Source organism: Podarcis pityusensis (assembly GCF_964106645.2).
Source record: "Podarcis pityusensis genome assembly, chromosome: 1".
Lineage (NCBI taxonomy): Eukaryota > Metazoa > Chordata > Lepidosauria > Squamata > Lacertidae > Podarcis > Podarcis pityusensis.
The window spans coordinates 108,039,413-108,065,558 of record NC_138028.1 but is presented as its reverse complement, the minus strand read 5'-3'; the positions used below and the strand labels follow the sequence as shown (position 1 = coordinate 108,065,558).

Sequence of the window (26,146 nt, the reverse complement as noted above, 5' to 3'; positions counted from 1 at the left end):
TCACCATTAAAATTGCCTTGTAAGTACTTACAAAACTAAAAGGCTTGAAAAGTATATTTTGTGCTGGTAGGCTTTTGAAGTTATCTGCCAAGCTGCTATTTATCCACTTGAGACATCCCTTCGAACATCTCTCTCTTTGTATTCTGTCCCCATTTAGTAATGCACAGTGATTTAAAGTTGCATCATTCTGTAGTTTCATTTACTTACTCATTTCTTATAGCCGGAAGGACAAGCATTGCCTGGTTTATTATGGAGGAGGATTCTTCTTGTCCTTCAACAGTGACCTCTACTGGTTGACTATAGGGAAATATATTCAGAGACTTCAAAATCCTAGTTATTTGGTGTTTCTTATATCCCTTCCCCCAGATAACTAAAGCTGCTGTCTATATTATGGTTTCTCAAGAGGGAATTGCTTTGGGGTCAAGTTGTTATGTCTGAGTTTCATGCGCACCTTGCAGAACCTCCAAACAATATATCTAAAACACTGTTTCAGACATCAGTCTTGAATCCAGCGGAAAACAGGATTAGGTCTGTAGCAGACAGATGGAGATAGCAGAGGGAAAGGCAGGGGAGGGCAGAAAGGCACATGGCCAGGTACTGAGTTATTTGGATGAGTTGGCATATTTTTGTAGCATAAGAACTTAAACCATCTGGTTCTAGTGGTGCCTACTTCTTTATGGACCATAAAGAAGGCTGATCGCCGAAGAATTGATGCTTTAGAATTATGGTGCTGGAGGAGACTCTTGAGAGTCCCATGGACTGCAAGAAGATCAAACGCATCCATTCTTAAGGAAATTAGCCCTGAGTGCTCACTGGAAGGACAGATCGTGAAGCTGAGGCTCCAATACTTTGGCCACCTCATGAGAAGAAAAGACTCCCTGGAAAAGACCCTGATGTTGGGAAAGATGGAGGGCACAAGGAGAAGGGGACGACAGAGGACGAGATGGTTGGACAGTGTTCTCGAAGCTACCAGCATGAGTTTGACCAAACTGCGGGAGGCAGTGGAAGACAGGAGTGCCTGGCGTGCCCTGGTCCATGGGGTCACGAAGAGTCGGACACGACTAAACAACTAAACAACAAAACACTTCAGTTCCCAGATGTTTTCAGTGTATGTACTATAGATGAAACTGTTGAATAAGGTTGCAATTGTGACTCCATTACTCTGGGAGTAAGCCACATTTAATGCAACAGGACTTACTTCTGCATAGGCATTGTGTAGATTATGTTGTAAATTACTTTACTGCTGACATTCAGTGTAATTCTGTAAGTTTATCTAAAAAGAGTTCCATTGTATAAAGTAATTCTGTGTCTGTCTCTCATATTAAGCATGCACAGGATTGCAGCCTTAAATTATAGTAGTTATGCAGACACACCCTCAAAGCATAACAAGGTTAGATACTTTCCCAAGCATTGGGGAGGAAAGTATTGATCCTTATACTCTAGGATTGCTAAAATAATTTTTGTTCCCTTTTGTGAAACTATGGTATTTAGATATTATTTTGGGAATCATAAGTTAATGGCTACAATTAGGGATTAGTAATAATTTTCTTTCCCTGCCCACCACAATTTTTGCTTTTACTTAATAGGTAACAAAACTCAAAATTCCAAAATTGGACATTATAAATGCAGAGCAGTAACAACATGAAGAATGCCTGCAATGTTTTGAACAGTATTTTTATTTTAGTAAAAGTAATAATTTATTTAGGTAGCACTGAATGTTTGATGTAATGAAATAAGCTCTAGGTATCACTCAGAACCGGTGTAACAAAAAACAAAATTAATTTATTTATTTTATGGCTATTAAACTAAAAAGTGGTCATACTATGTAAACATCACATTTGGCATCAACTGGTAACAGTAAAAGCATGGCATCTGAAAATCGCTTCCTTTTGCCTCTGTCTTTTGGAAGGGAAAAACCTACCATCCAACACAAAAAAAATCCACATTTGGAAAGAAAAAATGATACTCAACTCTAAAATGTCTTTCTCTCCCCACTATAGGGCATTCTGGAGGTTGTGTTGTTATGCAACGACAGAAGGGACAGAAGGGTGTTTGGGAAGTGAAAAACTGTACAAGCTTCAAGGCTATGTCACTGTGTAAGCAAAAAGCTAAATACCAAAGAGAAAATAACCCTAATGAAGAATCACATTTTGAGAAGACTTTAAATTCTTGCATGTTTGGATGGGAATCGGACCACAATCTGCTCAGCTGTTATAAGGTGAAAAGGGGGACAAATTTCTCACCGAAAACTCAAATGAAATGAACTTAGGAATCCACGATGGGGTAATAAATAGTATAATATATGCCAGACACAAAGTTCAAGTGGCCCTATTTAGTATGGACAGTTCTGGTTTTCCTGGGAAACCAACATCCCCACATTGTTCCTATTTTTTACTTCTAAGGTGCCTTATTAAACTGCTGTAAGTTTGAAATGCTCAAGTTGCCATTCTCCAGGAACAAACTACCCCTCCAGGGCTTCAGTTGGGAAGGATGCAACTTGTCTCATGTGCATTTAAATACATGGGTATAAATGCTAAAGCACCAGGCAGTGGAGAGCCTGCCGTTACACGTGCTGCAGAAGCTGAGATATATTTTGAAGTTTGATAGAATATTGCCAGGCAGTTTGGGTTTTTTAATATTGTATCTTTTACCAAAAAGAACAAATAACACCTAAGCTTTTAAACAAAACTATTGCAGAGTGGGTAAATGAATACAACATGCAGCAAGCAAAGTAGACCCTTTAGCCACATATAATAGTTGGGGCAAGCTCAGGCAGTGACACTTGACAGGAGATTTTATACACACATCTCTTTTTTCAATTGTGGAATTTTGGAAAGCATGGAGAGATATGTTTGTAGATAACAAAAGTAGAGAAATTTATTTATTCTAGAACAGGCTTGTAGTTTTTTTTAGTATATGTTGTATACAGTGGTACCTCAGGATGCGAACGGGGTCCGTTCCAGAGTCCCATTCACATCCCAAACAGAACGTAAGACACGACAGTGCGTCTGCGCGTGCGCAGGTTGCGTTTTGCTGCTTCTGCGCATGCCCGTGACGTCATTTTGACCATCTGCGCATGCGCGAGCAGTGAAACCCGGAAGTAACGCGCTCAGTTACTTCCAGGTCACTGCAGAGCACAACCCAAAAGCGCTCAACCTGAAGCGTATTTATCCCGAGGTATGACTGTATTCTCTTCCCTTCATAGTATTTTGACAATGTGCAAATTAAACTATTTGGGGGGGTATTTGTTTTATTGCACAGGTATTTCACAGTGAAAAAGTACTGATGAAAAGGGCTTGGGATGAAGCCGAAGCATTGTGTCAAGATTTTGGAGCGCATCTTGCTAGTTTTACACATGCCTTTGAAGAGGATTTCTTGAGCAAACTTTTGAACACCATGTTTCATGTGTAAGTCTTCCGTTGACTATCAAAGAGACTTCTGCAGAAGAGAGGGGAAATCAGATGAGTGTTTGTTCCCTCGATTTTTTTTCAGATACAGATCTTTTGAACTTGGAATTTAATCTAAGAATAGACTAGAATATTTCTGCTGTAATCATACAGTGTGTGTAAGTTGTAGAAAATAATGTTCACCCGGAAGACTTTACCTTCTGCATTTTGTGGTCTTTTGGCCACACTGAGTGAGGATGACACCACATGCATCTGAGAAAATGGACTTCAGCCCACAAATAATGCCAAGAAAAGCTGATTGGGTATAATATGTAGAGCAAAGATGGGAAAATCTTTGGCCCTCCAGATAGATGTTACTGAACTACAACTCCTATCAGTCTCAGCTAGCATGGCCTAAGGCTGATGGAAACTGTAGTCCAACAACATTTGGAGGGCCAAAATTTCCCACTCCTGATTTATAGTAAAAATATCAGGAAGCGAATGTGTTAAGCACCGCCTTTCTCTACTCACAGCTCCTCTATTAAAAATTGCAACTTCTTTTCCTTAAAACCAATTAAGGCTTCTCTATGCGCTTGAGGCATGCTGTTTGCTTCCTCTTTTCAAAAGGTCAGGAATTGGGTCACCCTTTCAGAAAACTCAGGAGTGAATCAAACAATTCAGTCAATTTCCCTCAGCTTCATGCACACATCCTATTCTCATGTGTGCAAAGGTACAATAGCGGCTAACAGTGTTCATCTGTCTTCTGGGGTTTGTTTGTTTTTTAATCATAGTGATGAAGAAAGACAGTTCTGGATTGGACTCAACAAAAGGAACCCATTAGCTGGTGGATCCTGGGAGTGGTCTGATGGAACGCCTGTAAATATTTTTTCCCCTCATTACATTGAAATGGGCTTTAAATAGTAGAAAACAAATTAGATTGTTTCCAGTGGTGGCTTTGCTGTATGAAAAAGCATTCCTGCTCATGCAAGGCAGGGAAACCAATTTTCATTAACCCGTCCTACCAATTCAACCTCTAAAAAACCCTGTTCTAAAGGTTCTAGTATCCAATGGAACAGAATCAAAGAAAAGCTATAGAAGGTAGGTGGGATCAGTGAAAATTGGATGGCCTGAGTTGCATGAGAGGAAAAGTTTTCCACTAAGTCAAAATTACCATTACATACAACTTGTTTTTCCTGAACACCTGCCTGCTTCACCAATTGATAAACTTCCTGGCCATTCAAAACAAGATTCAGTCTGTGGTCTGGGTCACACATCACAGTAAGTCAAGCCACAGTTTACATGGTCCATACAAATTTGCTGATTCCCAGAGAGGAGCTCACACTCACTTTGCCCCTCCCTGGTCCTTTTAGCTCAGAATGGCAGCTAAGCCAAGGTTTACCTTACTGTGTCATCCAAACATGAGACTGTGGTTAAGCTGCCTCCTCACCACAAACTGTAATGGTAGGGCAAACCTTGGCTAACTGCCATGCCCTGCTGAGCTTAAAGGATTGGCAGAAAGCAAAGCAACTGTTCTCTTCCAGGGGAGCCAGCATGATCATGCATTTGAACTTAGTGTTGCACGCAAATGCAGCCTATATCTTTTAGTACACTTTAAACATTGACAAGTCCTTACCTTGATACATCATATCTTAAGGAAAGAGATTTCAAATAATGTAATCAAAGGGAAATTAAAACGGCAGAGTCAGAATGAAAGTGATAGCGGGAAACTATTGTAGGGCCACTAAGATGACTGGACTACTATAAAATAATAAACATAAGGGTCATGGTGTATCATTGGGGACATAAATGCTTCAGCATCTTGGGTACATACCTGCCCCTCTGGTTTGTTTGGTTTAAAGAGAGAGAGAGAGATTTTTGGTATTTGGTTGAGATGGCTGCCTTTTGATAGGGTTTGTATTTTGTTTGGGGAATGGGGATGTTTTTTCCTGTTTTGGGGGTTGTTTCTGAGCATCTTCAGTACCCCTCCCAATTTTTCTTCTTTTAAAGGGATATTTTGTTATACCACAACCATTTCCCACTTGTCCAAATGTTTCCCGGGCCCAAAAAAGTTGTGGACCCCTTGCTCTATATACCAACAATGAATTACAAACCACCCAGCTTTTGTTGCTGTTCATATTTAGGGATCACACAGGTGGGAAACTCATCTCTACCTGCTTGCTGCTTCCATGTAGTTTAAAGATAGTGCTATTATACACACATACTCATATTATCTGACACAATCCATGTGTCGGTGGCCAAGTGTACAGTGCACTTTGAGAAGTGTCCATTAGGGTGACCATAAACAAATACGTTCCACACATAAAAACAGAAGGAGCATAACCTGTCCAAAAGTCTTTTCCTTACTAATTGTATTCATCTTTGTCTGTGTATCATAACTCAGTTTAATGCACTGTTCTGTGGCAGGTTGCATCTGCTTTTTTAGAAAACAATTACATTGAAGATAATGTGAGGAGCTGTGCTGCGTATACAGTTAATGGAACAGTCTTGCCGCTACACTGCAGTTCTGAGCGTGAATGGATATGCAAAATACCGAAAGGTAAAAAACCTAGCTTAATAATTATATTTCACTATATGTGGCTATGACTATTTTATAAAGAAGAGGGGTGATGGCTCAGTATAGAGTACATACCTTGCAAGCGGAATACATTTGAGCTGCTCCCCTGGCTTCCCAGTGTCATGCACTATGGGCGGCAAGTCAGTGGGGATCCAATCCAGAGTGTGACACCAGGAGCGCAGGTGAACAGACCTGCCTCGCCAGTTCCTACCGGCAGAAGGACCTGGGTTCAGTCCCCAGAATCTCTAGATACAAAAGGGTGAGGTAGCAAGGTACAAGAAAAGACATGCCTGAGATCCTGGAAAGACATTGCTTGTCAGAGTATAGAATACTGGGCTAGATGAGCTAAGGGATGCGGGTGGTGCTGAGCCTCTTGGGCTTGCCGATCTGAAGGTCAGCAGTTCGAATCCGCGTGATGGGGTGAGCTCCTGTTGCTGGTCCCAGCTTCTGCCACCCTAGCAGTTTGAAAGCAGGCCAGTGTGAGTAGATAAATAGGTACTGCTGCAGCAGGAAAGTAAACGGCGTTTCTGTGCGCTCTGGCTCACGGTGTTCCGTTGCGCCAGAAGCGGTTTAGTCCTGCTGGCGACATGACCCAGAAAGCTGTCTGTGGACAAACGCCGGCTCCCTCGGCCTGAAAAGCGAGATGAGCGCCGCAATCCCATAACCATCTTCGACTGGATTTAACCATCCAGGAGTCCTTTACCTTTTTCCCTTTACCTTAAACTTGTCCTAAGGCAGGATGCATCCTCACTCATAGCACCAGCAGAACATAATCACAGTTACCAGGATTTGAAGATTACAAGGCAGTATATTTAGCTTGCTTGTATTGTTCATTAGTTTGGAAGTTTTCTTTGTTGATGAGAATTTGCTAATGAAATCCTAGCAAAAGATACTTAAGAAAGGGAGGGTTATAGTTAAATAATTTCTGTGAAAGCCCATTGCATGAGTGGCACAAATTGTTCATTGTTTCTGTTACAGGTGTGAAACCAAGGATTCCGCAGTGGTATATACATGGTATGAGGTGGGGAGGGGAGGGTTTGTTTGTTTGTTTTATTTCACAAATGCTGCAACAGTATCATTTTATGAAATACTGTATACATATTAATGAACATAATTTTAAAAAGGTTTCTCTGTGTTTCCTTAAAGACATGAATAAAATCAGTCAGTTGTATTAACTTAAATTTTACTTGGATTACCAAAATGTCTTCAAAAAACAAAACAAAAACAAGTCTTGTATGTAATCTGAAAACGTACTTGCAGCAGCATCTCCCAAATTAAACAGTTTTAGCAACATCTTACCACTAGGGGTGCATCTTTATCCAAACATGCTGCAAGTTCTGATCTAGAAGGATTTTGCTCCTTTTGTGGAACATCAGCTCCACAGCAATAAAACTGAATTAACTATAAAAGTACCTCACGCACATATTCAAATAGATAATATTTAACTTGATTTTTTAGAGCCATCGTGGTTTTATTATCAAGGAGCAGAATACCTTTTTTATGACAGCGCCTCAGACTGGTCCACTTTTCAGTTTGTTTGTGGCTGGCTCCGCGGTAATATAGCAACAATACATTCTTCCAATGAACAGGAATTTATCCACAGCAGAATAAAAAAGGTAACATAACCAGTTATTTTTCTACATTTTCAGAGAACAGAATTTATCCCTGCCTCCTCCGTCTTACAAAAAAACAACAACCTGGGGATTAGACACTTTAAAATATTTGAAAGACATTTATAGTTCAACTCTTATAGTAGCCATCTCTACATAATCATGACAAATGTAAATATATAGTGACTCCAAATTGGTGAAATGCAGTTTCTTTTCTCTTCAGAGACTGAGGCAGGTTAATGGTGTAGGTGCTCTCTGAAAAAGACAGCTGTAATGCTGTTGTTATGTATCTTCTCTTGACAAATGGCTGGTAGGTGGTGTGGCTGGGCTGTATCAAATGGGAAGACTGAGAAGCCTAACTTGGCCCACAGGCCAAAGGTTCTTACTACCGCTATGTAAAGGTAAAAGGTAAAGGGTCCCTGGATGGTTAAGTCCAGCCAGAAGCGACTGTCAGGTGGTGCTGTTGTTATTGTTGTTTAGTCGTTTAGTCGTGTCCGACTCTTCATGACCCCATGGACCAGAGCACACTAGGCACTCCTGTCTTCCACTGCTTCCCGCAGCTTGGTCAAAGTCATGTTCGTAGCTTCAAGAACACTGTCCAACCATCTCGTCCTCTGTCGTCCCCTTCTTCTTGTGCCCTCCATCTTTCCCAACATCAGGGTCTTTTCCAAGGAGTCTTCTCTTCTCATGAGGTGGCCAAAGTATTGGAGCCTCAACTTCAGGATCTGTCCTTCCAGTGAGCACTCAGGGCTGATTTCCTGAAGAATGGCTAGGTTTGATCTTCTTGCAGTCCATGGGACTATCAAGAGTCTCCTCCAGCACCATAATTCAAAAGCATCAATTCTTCAGCGATCAGCCTTCTTTATGGTCCAGCTCTCACTTCCATACATTACTACTGGGAAAACCATAGCTTTAACTATACGGACCTTTGTTGGCAAGGTGATGTCTCTGCTTTTTAAGATGCTGTTTAGGTTTGTCATTGCTTTTCTCCCAAGAAGCAGGTGTCTTTTAATTTCGTGACTGTTGTCACCATCTGCAGTGATTATGGAGCCCAAGAAAGTAAAATCTCTCACTGCCTCCATTTCTTCCCCTTCTATTTGCCAGGAGGTGATGGGACCAGTGGCCATGATATTAGTTTTTTTGATGATGAGCTTCAGACCATATTTTGCGCTCTCCTCTTTCACCCTCATTAAAAGATTCTTTAATTCCTCCTCACTTTCTGCCATCAAGGTTTTGTCATCTGCATATCTGAGGTTGTTGATATTTCTTCCGGCAATCTTAATTCCAGTTTGGGATTCATCCAGCCCAGCCTTTTGCATGATGAATTCTGCATATAAGTTAAATAAACAGGGAGACAATATACAGCCATGTCATACTCTTTTCCCAATTTTGAACCAATCAGTTGTTCCATATCCAGTTCTAACACAGAGATTTCTGAGGAGACAGATGAGGTGATCAGGCACTCCCATTTCTTTAAGAATTTGCCATAGTTTGCTGTGGTCGACACAGTCAAAGGCTTTTGCACAGTCAATAAAGCAGAAGTAGATGTTTTTCTGGGACTCTCTAGCTTTCTCCATAATCCAGCACATGTTTGCAATTTGGTCTCTGGTTCCTCTGCCCCATCGAAATCCAGCTTGCACTTCTGGGAGTTCTCGGTCCACATACTGCTTAAGCCTGCCTTGTAGAATTTTAAGCATAACCTTGCTAGCATGTGAAATGAGTGCAGTTGTGCAGTAGTTGGAGCTGATACATGATTTCTGCCGTTCATTTTAATGTTTCCCATATTTTCATTTTAATGGACTGGTATAACATAAATAACGCAAGACGGAGTTGGATAAATCTGTATACCAGCAAGCAAGAAATTCATCTAACATTTGTTTTTTTAAAAAAATTGTTTTAATTTATTTTTTTACAGGTATCAAAAATGAATAATGATTGGTGGATTGCATTACATTCAGAAATAGCTACTGAAGGATTTCGGTAAGACTGAATTATTATGTCCAATCTTACAAAATATGCTTAGATTTGACACCAAGGGAGAGAGATCTGGACTTCAAGACATTTCCCTTACAATAATATCTTCTGGATTATAAATATAAGTGTAATACGGTTTTTTCGTATGACTTCTTGAGGGAGGTGGGAAGGAAACCTACCCCCCACAAAAAAGCCTAAACAAATTATTTCTGTCTTCTTATAGTTGGCTTCTGGTGAAAGGATTCTTTTTCTGTCATCTGTTCTATTTTGAATTTACAGAACTCCTGTTTTAGATTAGATCTTTGTTACAGATTTGGGGGGGGGGGATATTGGTACTGTAGAATATGCTGGTAATCTATTATCTTCAAGTGTTGCAGCTTCTTTGACTATTATAGAGTTGGATTCCTCTGGTCCCGTCCCTCATTTTTACACTTGTATTGAATAATCATTCAGTCATGGATTTTTTTTAAAAAAAATGATATATTTAATTACATCTTAATCCACTAATTGATAAGCAAATCAATGAATTCAAAATCATTGTTCTAGAAAATGCATTATATTTTCCAGTCATTTCTCCCCTTTCTTCAGTGGAATTCCAGGGTGGTTTCCCATCCAGTACTAGCAAGATGCAGATATGCTTAGCTTCTCAAGATTGATTCAACTTGCCTTCAGACTGCCCATGCCCTAGGTTTAGAATAAAGGGTTTTTTGACAGTCATTTGCAGTGAAAGAACTAAATACTTAAAATGTCTACACAGATGGGCAGACGGCTCACCATTATTATACCAAAACTGGGAAGGAGGTGAAGAAAGACCTATGAATGCGGAAGGAGAGAAATGTGGTTTTATTTCTTCCCAAACAGGTACAGTATATATTTATAGTGGCTCACTGCTATAAAATTCTGGCTCCGCCTACATTTCATGTTCAATCTGCCTTCTTTAACTTTCCTCATGCTGGCAGAATCCCACCACTCCAAATGGCTAGCTTGCATTTAGAGCAAAATCAGAACCTGTGGCCTATCACTTGAGTCGCTGCTTATACTCCCACAGTTGGAAGCACTCTGGACAATCAAGTGCAGAATCCTAGAGATTGAATTCCAAACCCTTTGCAGTGCAGCCAACAAAACCTGTTCCCCATTGAGGTTGGGAATTCCACCCTCATTTGGCCAAGACACTCCATATTTATACCAGCTTTACGATCCCCAACTATGCAGAGCTCTTTCCCTCGCAAGATTTAACGTCTTACCATCTGCAGTTTTGCAAGGTAGATTCTCGAAAATCCCATACGCTGAAAGATACTGCCCTTGTGGCACAAAACAGGTTGAATCCATCACACACATTTTATTTTATTGCCCATTTTATACAAAAATATATGATAAGTATTTGACCCCCTTATTGAAGGAGGCGATTTATCGCACAGACTCTCCCAGGGTGTCTTATCTGCTTAACAATTGTAGTAATGACATTGTGGAGAATGTGCCAAGATTTTCGAGTGACACTATGAAATTACATCACCATAGGTCCTAAGAGTCATTTTTGTACATCACGATGTCTGGACAGTTTTATCCTAAAGTATCTCCTACTATGTTTCGTTAACTGTGTTGTGTTCTGATCCATGTATACGATGCACTTTACCCTATGTCAATAAAGGAGATGGATTGATTGTATTTTGTGTATTTCTAATATTTAATGAAACTTTTCTTTGAAGTAGCTTTCATTCTGTTCCAAAATATCTGTTCCTGTTAAAGCTGGTGACGATAATTTGAACAACGTATTGCTGTTTCTCACGTCCCAGGCATAGGGGTCGGTATGCCCCATGCTTGGCCTTTAAATGTTGACAGCATGACTTAAGTTTTGGGCTTCTAGTCATTAGTGAGTCATTGAAATGAGATTGCACTGAAGGAGATTTGCTCGTGGAAGCAGGCTTCTGTATGCATATCAACTATTTGTTCAATAATGCATAAATTAGGTGCATATGCAAATTCTGATGTTGTGTATTACTTTATACTAGGTGTGAATTCTCATCTACGTTTTAGTGCAACCAGTCATGTGCAACTACACATGACTTAAGCTGGGTTGGGAGTTCAAGGCTAAGCTACTGAACAACATACAAAACCAAACTGAGTCATATGTGATTAGAGAAAAAAGAACTAAGGTGTTCTTCCTCTTTTATACAACACACATTTCAAAGTAACTTGCAAAGAAAAATGGGGTGTGTATTATCTTTTGATCACTGGTATCCCAAAACAAATCCTAAAACACATTATTTTGAAGCAAGTCTCTTTGAAAACACTAGGACTTGCCTCCTGTTTCCTGCAAATGAAATATTTAGGAAGCTATTTCTGTTACATAACTTATTGCAGGGGAATAGGAATACAGTCTAATTTAGGTTGGATCCAGCCCAATATATTCTCAGATAACACAGTAGATATTTATATCATTTCTGCCAGGTTTTTCCTCCATGATAAATTATGCATATGCATTTCATAACAAAAAAATATATAAAAATCTGTTTTTCTGGCCAGAGCTTCTTGAGGATATGTTTCTGGCCACAGGTGCTGTGTTTGTCATCCAGACTGCAAATCCTCGAGGAGCCATATTCTTTTGTTTTGTTTCTCCCTTTTCTCTTTGTATATGTGATGGGACGATGAGCTGCTTGTGTGTAAAATCCTAGTCCCTCAGAGTTTGGTCAAGTTTGCAAACCTCTGTCTGTAACGGAGCCCCTTAAACATGGCTCCGTCAGTCGCTGGCAGATTCCGACAGTGGTTGCTTTCGGAATCGCTTCCAACATAAAAGCTCCTTAACGGAAACACGTCTTCTGGACTCTCTGCGTGACAGTTTCCGGCGAGGAGTGGGTGTCCCTACAGGAGGTCCTGAAACCTCCCCACTGTTTTCGCTGGAAGTGTCTCTGAGCCATCCCTCCAGCTCACTTTCCCTCAGCTCAGCTCCTCTCCCCCTACTGGTTCCCTCTTCAGCTGCTGAGTCTCTCCCAACCTGTGTGAGCCCTTTCACTTCCCTTCCTTCCGATGGCAGTTCCCTGACATCCACCTCCCCTCCAGGGCCCCCTTCATCCCCTCTCGCCCCCTCCTCTACGGGCGGTGAGGAGGCAAAACCCCGGAATGAACTTCCTTCATCTTCCGATGTCCCGAACACTTCTCTCCACCTGTTGCGGTTCCTGGTCTCGAAGTACTCCTCCTCCTCAGAGTCCATCTCCCCTTCCCCTTCCGAGTCCGAGAATCCTTCCAACTCCTCCTCCTCATCGGTGGTCCCAAAGTATTCCCTCCGGAACCTCTCCACAGGCTGAGGTTTCCTTGGGAACCTTTGATGGAACGTTTCTATCAATACCTCGTCATTGATATCTTCTGCCATTACCCAAGTGTTTTCTGACTCCGGTTCTCCTTCCCACGCTACCAAATACTCCACCTGATCCCCCTTCCACCTGGCGTCGAGGATTTCTGCCACATGGCTGCTGCATTCCCTTTCTTCTATGACCGGTCCCCGAGTGGCCATCCCTTCTCGTCCCCCCTCATACGGTGACAGTAACGACCTGTGAAATACTGGGTGCAGTTTCATGTGGTTGGGTAACCGGAGCCTGAAAGCCACTGGGTTGACCTGTTGAATGACCTCAAAGGGACCCAATCTCCTGGGTCTTAATTTCTTACAACCTCCTTTGAACGGCAACCCTTGGGTTGACAGCCACACCCTATCTCCCACCCTTATGGTTTCACCTTCCCTTCGGTTCTTGTCTGCCTGCCTCTTGTATTCTTCCTTCGCCCTTTCTAAGTTGAGTTGGAGCTGACGATGGATTGCTTCCATTTCTTCTACAAAATGCTCGGCTGCCGGGACGCTCCATCTCTCCCCTTCTCCCCCTGGGAAACCCCTGGGATGACACCCATAATTAGCCAAGAAGGGGCTCATCCCTGTGGACACATTCTCGGCATTGTTGTAGGCAAATTCCGCCAGCGCCAACTTTTCTACCCAGTCATTCTCTCTGTCATTGACATAACACCTCAGGTATTGCTGGAGGACCCCGTTTGCTCTTTCCGCCTGCCCGTTGGTTTCAGGGTGCCGGGCAGTCGAAAAGTTGACCTCCACCTGCAGTAAGCTCATGAGCTTCCTCCAGAACCTGGAAGTAAATTGTTTTCCTCGGTCTGAGACCACCCTCAATGGCACTCCGTGCAACCTAAAAATGTGTTCTACAAATAACTTCGCTGTCTCTTCCGCCGTGACTGCATGCGAGCAGGCTACAAAGTGGCACATCTTTGTTAGTAGGTCTACCACCACCATGATGGCTGTTTTCCCCTTGGACTTCGGCAGATCAGTCATAAAATCTATCGACACTGCCTCCCAAGGTCGTTCTGGGGTTGGTAAGGGTTCTAATAGCCCCGCCGGTGCCCGCCTCTCCCCTTTGGCTCGCTGGCATTGCTCACACCCTCTTACATACTCCCGTACATCTTCCCTCACCTTAGGCCACCAAAATTCCCTGGTGACCAACCACATGGTTTTGTGTTGTCCAAAATGCCCCGCCGTGGGGCTGTCGTGCAACTGCTTGAGTACCCTCCCCCTTAAGTCTCCTTCAGGGATATACAGTGCCCCTTTGTAATACAAAGCTCCATTTCTTTCCTCGAAACCCCCTGGTTCCTCTCCCTCACCCCTAAGACCTCTGAGCTTATTCTGGGCGTATTCATCATTCTCTGTTTCCTCTACCAGTTCTCTTTGTCCCACCAATGCCGCCCCACACACCCAGCGGTCCTCTGGAATGACATGTCTCTCTTCGGGTGCTCCCTCCCCCTCCAAATATTCAGGTTTGCGTGAGAGAGCGTCCGCCCTAATGTTCTCTGGGCCTGGCACGTAACAAATCTCAAAGTTAAATTTGGAGAACTCCTGGGCCCATCTCACTTGCCGTTGGTTGAGCACTCGTGCCGTCCTCCAATACTCTAGGTTCTTGTGGTCAGTGCACACTTGCACCTTATGTTGTGCGCCAATTAGCAGGTGCCTCCATCTCCGGAACGCCTCATGAATGGCTAGTAGTTCTCGGTCATACACCGTGTAGTTCCTCTCGGATTTGTTCAGCTTTCGCGAAAAAAAGGCACACGGTCTCCACTCTGACTCCTCCTTCCCTGGCTGCAGAAGCACCGCCCCAATCGCTCTGTCTGATGCGTCAGTTTCCACTCTCATCGGTTTTTGTAAATCCACATGCAGGAGTTGTTGTTCCGAGGCGAAGGCCCTTTTTAGTTCCTCAAATGCTCGCTCCGCCTCCTCAGTCCAAACGAACTTCTTCTTACTGCTGAGACAGTCCGTAATGGGCGCCGTCAGGTGGGCAAAGTTTCGGATGAACTTACGATAGAAGTTCCCAAATCCTAGGAACCTCTGCACATCCTTCCTTGTTTTGGGTGTTTTCCATTCCAGCACCGCCTGGACCTTGCCGGGATCCATGGCCAATCCCTTGTCTGACAGGCGATACCCCAGGAATTCCACCTCCTTGGTATGAAACTGACACTTCTCCAGTTTCACCCACAGCTGGTTGGCTTGCAGCCTGCTCAACACTTCTCTGACGTCTCTCACATGCTGCTCCTCATTCTCAGAATACACCAACACGTCGTCTAAGAAGGCCACACAATTCTTGTAAAGCAAAGGCCCCAGGACGTGGTTCATAAACGATTGAAAGCACGCGGAGCCTCCTTGTAGGCCGAAGGGCATAACTAAATATTCAAATGCCCCCAAAGGGGTGAACATGGTGGTTTTCCATTCATCCCCCTTCCTTATTCGTATCAGGTTGTACGCCCCCCTTAGGTCCAGTTTAGTAAAAATCTTTCCCTTCCTGACCCTTGTCAAAATGTCGTCAATCCTGGGCATAGGGAAAGCCACTGGTTCTGACACTGCATTTAAGGCCCTGAAGTCACACACAAGCCTCGGCTTGTTCGTGTTTTTTTTATCCACAAAAAACACTGGGCTGCCCCCCACCGCCCTGGACTCTCTGATGAACCCTCTCTTCAGGTTCTTGTCAATGAACTCTCTTAGCTCCTGCATCTCTCTGTCTGACATGGCGTACAGCTTGCCTACAGGGAGCTGTGCCCCAGGGAGTAAATTGATTTGACAGTCAAAGGGTCTATGCGGGGGTAGTTGGTCAGCTTCCCTTTCGCTGAAGACGTCGCGGAGATCTGCGTATTGTCGTGGTACCTTCACGTTCTCCGTTACTTCAGTCCCTGCTAGGGTGGCTTGGGCCCCTGCCAAACCCTTTCCCTCTTTGCAGTGTTCTAAGCAATGTGCTGAACCAAAAGAAACCACTCTCTGATGCCAGCCCACCAGCGGATCATGTAACGCTAGCCAGCTCATCCCCAATATAATGGGAGCTCCTCCCAAGGTGGCCACATTAAACGCTATCAGTTCGGTGTGCCTTGCCACCTTCATTATCATTGGGACGGTCTGCAAGCTGACTTCTCCTCCCAACAGCTCCCTGCCATCGATCGTGGTCACCTGCAGGGGGTTGCTTAAAGGGATCGTCTGTATCTGGTGTTCAGCTGCAAACTCTTTGCTCATGAAATTGCAGGAGCTGCCTGAGTCCAACAGCGCCTTTATCTTTAGAGGGTGTCCGTTTGGCAGCTCTAGCGCCACTTCTATCACTAGGGCGGGTTTAGGAGGTTCTGGCGTGGGCACTTTCACTGCTCTTTGGCCTGGCTGCTGTGCCCCGACGGTGGCAGCCAGGCGTTGGCTTTTACTTGCTTCGGTATTTCTTCCTCTCTTCCCTCCACAGCTCCTACCATCCCTTGCCATTCCTTCCTCTGGGGGCAGACTCTGGCAAAGTGACCTGGCTGTTGGCAGAGATAGCATTTCCGGGCGCCTTTTCCCTCCTTCTTTCCCCCCTCACTGGGCTTTGAAACTGCGCGCGCGCGCGCTGTTCCGATTTCCATCGGCTCTGCCGGCGGGAAAGTTGGCTCTGGAATGTCTGGAATGCGGAACTCCTTCCAACGTTCCCCCTTCCCTTCCCGCCTCTCCAATGCTCTCGCCTCCTGGCGCGCTCCTATGGTCAGCGCTGATTTGGTCAGCTGGTCCATAGACTCCGCCCTGGGCGCCCGGGAAAGTTCGTCTTTCACAGCCGAAGAAAGCCCTTCTTCAAAGAGCATTTGAATGGGTTCCGCCGATAGATCCCACCCCAATTTATGGATCAACATGGTGAACTCAGTCCAGTACTCACGGACAGATCGGCTCCCCTGTTTGCAAGCCATTAACTGTCTGCGGACCACTCCCTGTTCAATATCGCTGGAAAACATCAGATCCATGGCACGAAAGAACTTCATCGTGTCCTTTAGGACGTCACTATTCGCTGCCATCAGGGGTCTAACCCAGTCTCTCGCCCCCTTTTCAAGATGCCCAATCACGAAAGCCACTCGTGATTCCTCGTCAGGGAATTCATCAAACTGCAGATTGAGGGCATATTGCATCTCTGTCCGAAAGCCATGATAGTCTTTGGGCTCCCCCCCAAACTTCTGCACCAATCCTGGTACCTTTCTGACGAGCTGGGTGTCTTTCCCCTTTTTGTCTGCATCCTGAGCCCTCCTCTCCTCAAGCCTCGCCGTCTGCAGCGCTAGCTGGACCTCCAACACCCGGTACCTTTCTTCCAGGCTTGGACCCGCTCCAGCTCCTGCTTCTCCGGTTCCGGCTGGGTTGCTCATGATGCCTTCTCCTGCACAAGCTGCTCACGGAGACTGTCGGAATGCTGTGTTGGGACGATGAGCTGCTTGTGTGTAAAATCCTAGTCCCTCAGAGTTTGGTCAAGTTTGCAAACCTCTGTCTGTAACGGAGCCCCTTAAACATGGCTCCGTCAGTCGCTGGCAGATTCCGACAGTGGTTGCTTTCGGAATCGCTTCCAACATAAAAGCTCCTTAACGGAAACACGTCTTCTGGACTCTCTGCGTGACAGTTTCCGGCGAGGAGTGGGTGTCCCTACAGGAGGTCCTGAAACCTCCCCACTGTTTTCGCTGGAAGTGTCTCTGAGCCATCCCTCCAGCTCACTTTCCCTCAGCTCAGCTCCTCTCCCCCTACTGGTTCCCTCTTCAGCTGCTGAGTCTCTCCCAACCTGTGTGAGCCCTTTCACTTCCCTTCCTTCCGATGGCAGTTCCCTGACAGTATACCTGTTCTTTTAATCTTTTCCTGTATGGAATCAGTTGCTCTGCAGCCCAATTTAAGTGAGCAAGCAAGCAAAACATTGGCATTTTGCTAACAGATGAAACACCCTATTAACAAAAGTTACTTAGCACGGTACTTATGTAAATAATAGTAAGTGCTGCCACAGTGCCTCTTTCTGTGATCAATAGGACTTATCCACACTTGCTCTTGTATCACTTCGTTTCCCTGGTGGAAGCTGCTCTTTACTGCTCATTCAGAACAAACAGCAATTTGGGTTTTCCCTGGATTGCCATTTGTTCCTATCTGTTTGTTCCTTTCCCTTGGAAAGGAGTGGGGCAAGGAGAAAACCACTCGGACCCATGCTGTCTAGGCATGGTTCAAGCAGAAGTGTGGATGAGCCCTCAGGCTCAAGAAAATGCACATAGGATCACAGCCTTAAGAGTACAACCCAAATGACGTGATCCAAGTGCTTCCTTCTGCCATGGCCACCAAATTGCCCTTCTACAGTTTTACCTATGGCATTACACTATTGCTACAATAAATCACTATTTCTACAATAGAAAGTTTACAGTCTAATCTTGGGGAGCTCAGGAAACATCCCCACAAACCATATGGCAGCTTCTATCATCCCAGCAATGATTGTTGTAGGTCCACACTATACCTTGAAAAAGAACCACAAGCCCTAATATTGGAGAAAGTTTTGAGCACTGTGAAATGGCCTTTTCCAGTTTTTGCTCCCACATTATTGAGCTTAGAGCAAAGTTGCTTCATTTGTGAAAATCAAGGCTTCACACATGGAGATGTTACATTTTTTGTTCTTGTAATTACTAGATGCAAGAAAGAGGATTCTGGAACAAAGTCAAGCCTGTTGTGTTTCTTACACTGAGTTTTCAACAAAAACAGAAGTACATAAGTATTATTCATGTGTTTTTAGTGTTGCATCAGCAGCTGTTTATGGCAATATAGTTTAATTAAATAAGTTGGGATTAAATAAGTGTTCTTCTGGAAGGGACATAAGTCTCAATAACCATTGCCCATAAATCAACGTATAAAACAAATTTATAGCCAGTGTTTTTATATCTGTATTTACATAGTAAGTTTAGTATTAATAAGTATTCTGATTTTATTTTTTTTATCTTAGGGTTGTGGGGATTTGCAAGCTGTACCAATTCTCTACCTTGTATCTGCAAACGTAAAAAGATATGGACTATTGAGAGAGAAATACCCAAAGAGCAGCCTAATCAAGGAGTCTGCCCCAAAGGATGGCTTTATTTTGCATTCAAGGTACTTTCTTGCTTTGTTTGAACCAATAAAAACCAGAGCAAATTAACATACAATTTTAAAAATAAATGTGCATTTGGATGCTGCTAGTGTTTAAGAGGAAAGTTTTTCATATATAATTTGTTCCCATTGATTTATAGCAGAATTCACCAACTTGTCAGCCGCAGAAGCATACGTTCTTTGCCTGATACCCACAAGTTCTCCCTCCCCTTCCCCATTGAAATTAGGCTTGAAATAAGCATTCTTTTACAGCCAATAGAAGTACAGTTTCTACAGTTTGTCCCTAAAGATTGGTGACTACTGATTTAATGGGAAATCTGACGATTTCGTCAGATGGAAGACAAATGTTGAGAGCACATGAAACAACTGGGAGGCCTTGATATCATACGTTACAGCTATAGCTAATAATGACCACCTTCCTGAAGGTGGCAGGCACCCCTGTCAACATAGTAGTGCGAAACTAACTAGTTAATTCAGCAGAAGCTGGAAATTGGATTTACACTGTGCCTGTGAATCTGCGCAGCCTCCATAGCAAAAAGACATGCATTTCCAAAATGGAAGGGTGCTGTAAACCCAGCTGTAGAATCACTGTTAAACTCAGGTTCTGTTTATGGGCTTCCCATAAAACATCTGATTGGCCATTGTGAGAACAGAATGCTAGACTAGATAGGCCTTTGGCCTGATCCAGAAAGGCTGTTTTTATGTGCCCTTGGTGAGTTACCTCAGGTAGAACCATGGAAAACCAGCAGCTCATACCTGGAGCAACCATTCAGGCTGCAACTATGCACTTGGCTGGGGTTTTTTTGGCTGAGATTTCTCCTGCCTCTAACACTTCCTCCCAGCACCCAAAAGTAATAGTGGGAATTTCCACACAGACACATACTTTAATTCTCCTTTGTCTTGACCTAATCTTCACACAGTCACCGTCAACAGTTTCCCTTGGCAAGCTGCCTTGCTAGCCATTGTTGCTCATCACTTCACTTTTTTCCCCTGTCAAATTTCTCTCCCTTGTGGCCTTCTGTTTCCAAGTACACTTAATTCTTCCTTATTCATCTATTTTCCTAATCTGGGATTTCTTTTGTATTTCCTCCTCCACCTTAATACGCTCAAGAGTATGTACTTGTTTTCAGAAGTGGCCAGCATTGTGGGGCACCTGCCAGTGTGCCTGCTTAGCCCTAAATCTTGCCCCAGCCTGGTAAGTGGAACAGCACCACATTTGGAAGGGTGGTCTCTGCGCGTGCACACACACACACACACATACGTCAGCCACTCCTGTTCATTTTCCTTTCTTCAACTTACTTCTTCATTCTTTCCAAACTTCCTCTTGTCTAGGCCATGCAACTCAAATCCTATATGGGTTATTCAGGGCCAAAACACATGTGATCTGTCTTTGTCTTTAATGGTACAAGTTTTCTTTTGGGGGTGGGGGTTAATGGACAGTTTATTAGGGTTCCCCCGCTTTTCCAATAGCGTAGTTTGGTCTTTCCCTCCCCACCCTCCATTTGACTCCTTAATCTCTTCAGTCGTGTCGTGGTTAAATGTGTTCTGGGCAGTGAATTAAATAAAGATCAAAATCAATACGCAACAAACTTTTGTTGCATTATCAGTGAAGCAGATGGCAGATTGGTGAGGCTGCTGTTTCTACACTAAGCCTCCTATTTTGGGGGGCAAGATGTGAGCTACTTGGTGAAGAGCTGCAGAAAGTCACTCCAAATCACTTGAAAGAATGGGTTTTTATGTTGTTTGCAAAACAAGATTTTCTCATGAGCTGCTAATTATATAAAAAAATCCTGCATCCAACCATCCATGCCTGGTGTGACTCAGGATTTCCAGTGATGATGAATTTTTCGTTTGGCTGCCAGAGAAGCATTTGTCTGTGGGCAAAATGCCCAGGCGTTGAAAGCGTGCTGGTGTCCAGTAGGCTCGATGCAAGGGTTTTGTTGTGGTTGTTGTTGAATTAGTCTCAGTCTAATATTGCAGGTGGCTGCCTTAACGCTGCACAAAGCTTTTTGTCCATTGTGCTGTTGCTAGGCAAATCTCCAGTTATGTGTTCCAGTTTTGTCTGGTTGAGTTCACGACTGGGCTTAGTGCATTACATACTAAGGAACAGAAGCATTTGTTAAGTTTTCTGCAGAGTGCCAAGGAACGTGCCATGAGTAATAGGTCTGGTGTATCCCTGCACTTAGTGCATCTGATCCAAATCTTCCCCTTCTACTGTGTTGTGGAAATTGCCAAGTTCCTACCAAGGGCAGAGGGGACCTTAAATGCCTTCTGGAATGTAGCCAAGGTTTAAAATGTGCTGTTCTGTGTTGGGAGTTGTGTGATCCCTCTTTCTACCCACTATTTCCACAGCACTGAGTTGTTGGCTATTATTATGTATGGGTTGCCCTAGAGAGTAAGGTCTAGGTAGGTCAAAATATACCCTTCCCCTCCATTAACAGTTACTGCTCCATTTAAATAACTTTCCTTTTTTGAGCAGTGCTTTCTGGTGCAGATTCCAAAGGACCCAGGCCTCCTGAAGAGCTGGAATTCTGCACAAGCTTTCTGCAGTCACTATGATGGATCGCTTGCTTCAATTGAAAATGAAGTTGAACAAGGTATAATAGTGAACCATTTCATAACGGCACTATAAAGATTTTTTGTTTGTTTGTTTTCTGTTTTCTGTTTGTTTTATGTTTGTTTTATGTTTATGTTTATGTTTGTTTTATGTTGGCCTAACCAACAGATAACCTGTGCACCTTAAATAAAACCACAAGTGAGTTGTAACAGCTTCAGTAGCTATTCTTAAGTATTGGTACTGAGAGGATCCAAATGCGATTCCTTCAACACTAAAAATAATATGACCTGAGTGAGTTTTCTGTGCTATATTCAAATATTTGTTGTTTTCTACTATGGCTGCAAAATACAACTGCACATCGTTTAGTTACCATTACAGATCTTCTCTTCCAGCTGTTCTTTGAAGTCTGTAGTTAAAAGAGGATAAGTGTATTTTCCGGGGGGAGGGTGGGAGTAATGATGTCAAAAAAGATGTATATTCTCATTTCATACGTTGGAAGTCATTCCATTCTGGGAAAGGTCCCATCTCTTGGGAAAAGAAAGCAGGACTAAAACTGTTTTCTGGCATTTGGGACGGACACACACACACACACACACACACACACTTGATGTCTATTTGTCTTCCTGCCTCAGACAGCAAAACAAGATTTCTGCTGAGCTCTTTAAGAACTGCAAAAATCAAAATGCAATGTCAAAACAATATCAGAACGACAATCTGCAGACACCCAACGGCTTCAGCACTTCCTCCCTTTAAGCCAGATAGGAAGGGAAGGTTTGGGAGTATGTGGCTTAAGGTAGTGCCTGAAAATGTACTTACCTAACACTGCACAGACTGGCAGACGCTTCACTCTCTCTACCTGGGATCAGCCAGGGGCCAAGAGAATAAATATGTCATTAAGAAATAGATTTACGTAGCTCTCAGAAGTGTTTTAGAGGAAAGCATACCAGCCTCTTCTGATTTGATTGAAATCTGTCCCATATATTCTCCAAAGACCGTATGACTTCCCTAAAAACATGTCCTGTAGCTAAAGTTATCCTGTCCATGGGTTCTGATGACTTGCTGTCACTTCTCATACTAAAAGAAGTGAAACAGGCCACTGCATAGATTTGTATGGCCTTGTGCACTTCATCCATGTGGGCAAATGGGCTGTCCTCCATCTCAGACATCTTCAGATGCCTAAAACATGGCCTTAAGAGGATGTCGATTGTTGCTGCCCTCATAACCTCCTCCAGAATTAAAGGTTGATTACTTGAGGATCAAAGATTCCTGCCTTACACAGGAAATGGCCTTAGACCTGCCTTCTGTTCACAGGAGGTGGGTTCTAACCTGATATTGAAAAGAGCAAAAATAGCACCGGGTAAAAAAGTCCCGTTTCAAAACACTGATAACTAACCAGTGCCAGTGCTTGCTAGGGTAAGGTGCCAGATCTAAACACTATAACTATCACCCAGTCTTGTATTGTGTTTGCATTGGTAAAGTATTCTACTGCATTCAGCCTTTGCAAATAAACTTGGAAAATGACAGTACGAAGGAGACAGAGGTACAGAGAGCTATAAAGGGAGGTTACTTGAAAGTAAGCCTGAGTTACTCCCATGTAACTGTGCCTGGCATGACAACCTTTTTGCCATTTCACACTTTCTCTGGGAGGAAAAAGGAGAAGAAGCTGCTGTTGTCTGTGTCTGTCGCGTATTGGGCCCTCATTTCTTGTTCTATTGTTTTGACTGCATTTATAGTTCTGGCTTCCACCAGAGCAGATGAACTTTTTAGAAAGAAAGTGGAACAACTGAGGCCTAGACTGCGAAGAATGCTGTAGCTACTTCTTCATTTCCCTTCCAAATAAAGCTTCAAGTGGGTGGTCACAATTGTGGGAACAGTTACCTGGAATTAAGGCTCAATTAATTCACCAGGACTTATTTTTGAGTGAATAGGCATAGATCAAGCTGTGTTAGCCTCTGTTGTAGCACGCACAAGAGGCAAAATACACCACAGAGTAGGTGGGGAAAGAAAACAGCATTACATCAGGTCATTTCCCACTGGCTTAATCAGTAGTTTTTTCACTTCCATGTGACTTCAGCCTCTGTAAAGTGTCACTAAGTAGAGACTAACTTAATTGTTTTGAAATAAAAAAATTCCTTCCTGTAGCACCTTAAAGACCAACTAAGTTAGTTCTTGGTATAAGCTTTCGTGTGCATGCACACTTCTTCAGATACACTGAAACAGAAGTTACCAGATCCTTCTATATATTGAGAAGGTGGGGAGGGGTATTACTTAGAAGGGTGGTGGGAATCGGAGATTGGCAGATAGCTGAGATGAGCCTGTTGACGACTCTTAACGACTGTAATAGGTCTTACAGGAAAAGGCAAGGGGTGAGAAGGTGAGCAATGGCTTAGTCATGTATAATGAGATAAGAATCCGATGTCTCTGTTCAGACCAGGTTTCTCCATTGTTTTAAGTTTGGTAATGAGTTGTAATTCAGCAGCTTCTCTTTCCAGTCTATTTCTGAAATTCCTGGTTTCTCTGTTTTGTGATTCTTGATGTCAGATTTATGTCCGTTTATTCTTTGGCGTAAGGTTTGGCCTGTTTGTCCAATATAGAGAGCTGAAGGACACTGTTGGCATCAAATGCCAATAATAAACCAATAATAAACGGACATAAATCTGACATCAAGAATCACAAAACAGAGAAACCAGTAGGAGAACACTTCAATCTCCCAGGACATTCTATACAAGATCTCAAAGTAGCTGTTTTACTACAAAGGAATTGTCTGGTCTGAACAGAGACATCGGATTCTTATCTCATTATACATGACTAAGCCATTGCTCACCTTCTCACCCCTTGCCTTTTCCTGTAAGACCTATTACAGTCGTTAAGAGTCGTCAACAGGCTCATCTCAGCTATCTGCCAATCTCCGATTCCCACCACCCTTCTAAGTAATACCCCTCCCCACCTTCTCAATATATAGAAGGATCTGGTAACTTCTGTTTCAGTGTATCTGAAGAAGTGTGCATGCACACGAAAGCTTATACCAAGAACTAACTTAGTTGGTCTTTAAGGTGCTACAGGAAGGAATTTTTTTATTTCGACTATGGCAGACCAACACGGCTACCCATCTTTAATTGTTTTGCTTCTGTTCTTAATGAGTTAAAAAAAGTCTGTCATCTTCAATTGCTTGATTTATACCTACAGGTGATTCATTTCTAACTGTGATTTCCTTGTCTAGCTTTCATAACAATGAATCTGTTTGGGCATAAATCAAATATCTGGATTGGTCTGCAGAGTACTGATTACGAAAGATGGGCCAATGGGAAAGAGGTGGAATATTCCAACTGGTATCCAGCAGAAGCAGTTCAGGCAAGTGTTAAAAGTAGCTTTGTGTGGAGTTTTTGTTTGTGCGTTTTTTGACATTGGCTTTTTCTTGTATCCTCCTTTTCAGTCCTTTCTAATAAACATTGTCATAATGATAATAATAATTTATTACTTATACCCTGCCCATCTGGCTGGGTTTCCCCAGTCACTCTGGGAGGCTTCCAACAGAATATTAAAAGCACTATAAAAGATGAAACTTCCCTAAACAGGGCTGCCTTCAGATGTCTTCTAAAAGTCAGATCATTGTTTATTTCGTTGACATCTGATGGGAGGGCGTTCCACAAGGCGGGTGCCACTACCGAGAAAGCCCTCTGCCTGGTTCCCTGTAACCTCACTTCTCATAGTGAGGGAACTGCCAGAAGACCCTTGGAGCTGGACTTCAGTGTCTGGGCTGAACGGTGGGGGTGGAGACGCTCCTTCATGTATACTGGGCCGAGGCTGTTTAGAGCTTTAAAGGGCAGCACCAACACTTTGAATTGTGCTCGGAAATGTACTGGGAGCCAATGTTGGTCTTTCAGGACCCGTGTTATATGGTCTCGGTGGCCACTCCCACTCACCAGTCTGACTGTTAGTTGAAGTTTCCAGGTTGCCTTCAAAGGTAGCCCCATGTAAAGTGCATTGTAGTAGTCCAAGCGGGAGATAACTAGAGCATGCACCACTCTGATGAGACAGTCTGCAGGCACGTAGGGTCTCAGCCTGCATACCAGATGGAGCTGGTAGACAGCTGGTAGACAGGATTGCACAGGGGGATTAAGGCTATTAATGGCTACTAGCCATGGTGGTTATGCTCTACCTGCATGTTATGTACTGAGTTGAATAGGATCCAAACTGTAGCAGTCTGATTGGTCCTAGAACAATAGGATCCAAAAGGCAGCAGTCTGATTGGTCCTAGAACAATAGGATTCAGAATGCAGCAGTCGGATTGGTCCTAGAACAATGCAGCAGTATGATTGGTTGGCAGGAACCACCCAATCCTGCTCCAGATAGAAGTGAATCCACAACCTGATTGGCTTACAGTAGAATTCCAGAATTAGCCAATCATGTGCAGCCCATTGTGTAAATAATGTATATAAAGCAGATACTGTGAGGGGACATTTATTCATTCCTCCTCACCACTATGAGCTGAATAAAGAGCATGAAATCACTTTGCGACTCTGAGTATATTTCACTGGCGACGAGGATGGGATCCCGCTGAGCTGACTGCCACACACAGCACCGCAGCACCGCCAACTGCCGCACCGCTGCCTCGCACCGTGTATCCAGGCTTCAGCT

The 26,146-nt window shown here is 43.4% G+C and overlaps 1 protein-coding gene across 3 annotated transcripts in view; it reads left to right on the top strand.

Moving 5' to 3' along the window:
• The window catches only part of PLA2R1 (phospholipase A2 receptor 1), a 71,168-nt gene that overhangs the window by 28,575 nt on the left and 16,447 nt on the right, over positions 1 to 26,146 (top strand). For 2 of the 3 annotated variants that reach the window (XM_081005657.1, XM_081005659.1), the window contains exons 12-22: positions 2,001 to 2,218; positions 3,262 to 3,407; positions 4,178 to 4,262; positions 5,811 to 5,943; positions 6,940 to 6,975; positions 7,420 to 7,577; positions 9,487 to 9,551; positions 10,303 to 10,406; positions 18,812 to 18,954; positions 21,431 to 21,548; positions 24,729 to 24,859. In XM_081005657.1, coding sequence (XP_080861783.1) covers positions 2,001 to 2,218; positions 3,262 to 3,407; positions 4,178 to 4,262; positions 5,811 to 5,943; positions 6,940 to 6,975; positions 7,420 to 7,577; positions 9,487 to 9,551; positions 10,303 to 10,406; positions 18,812 to 18,954; positions 21,431 to 21,548; positions 24,729 to 24,859 — 1,337 coding nt within the window. The remainder of the gene's footprint in view (positions 1 to 2,000; positions 2,219 to 3,261; positions 3,408 to 4,177; positions 4,263 to 5,810; positions 5,944 to 6,939; positions 6,976 to 7,419; positions 7,578 to 9,486; positions 9,552 to 10,302; positions 10,407 to 18,811; positions 18,955 to 21,430; positions 21,549 to 24,728; positions 24,860 to 26,146) is intronic. The other variant, XM_081005658.1, reaches the window with a different exon arrangement.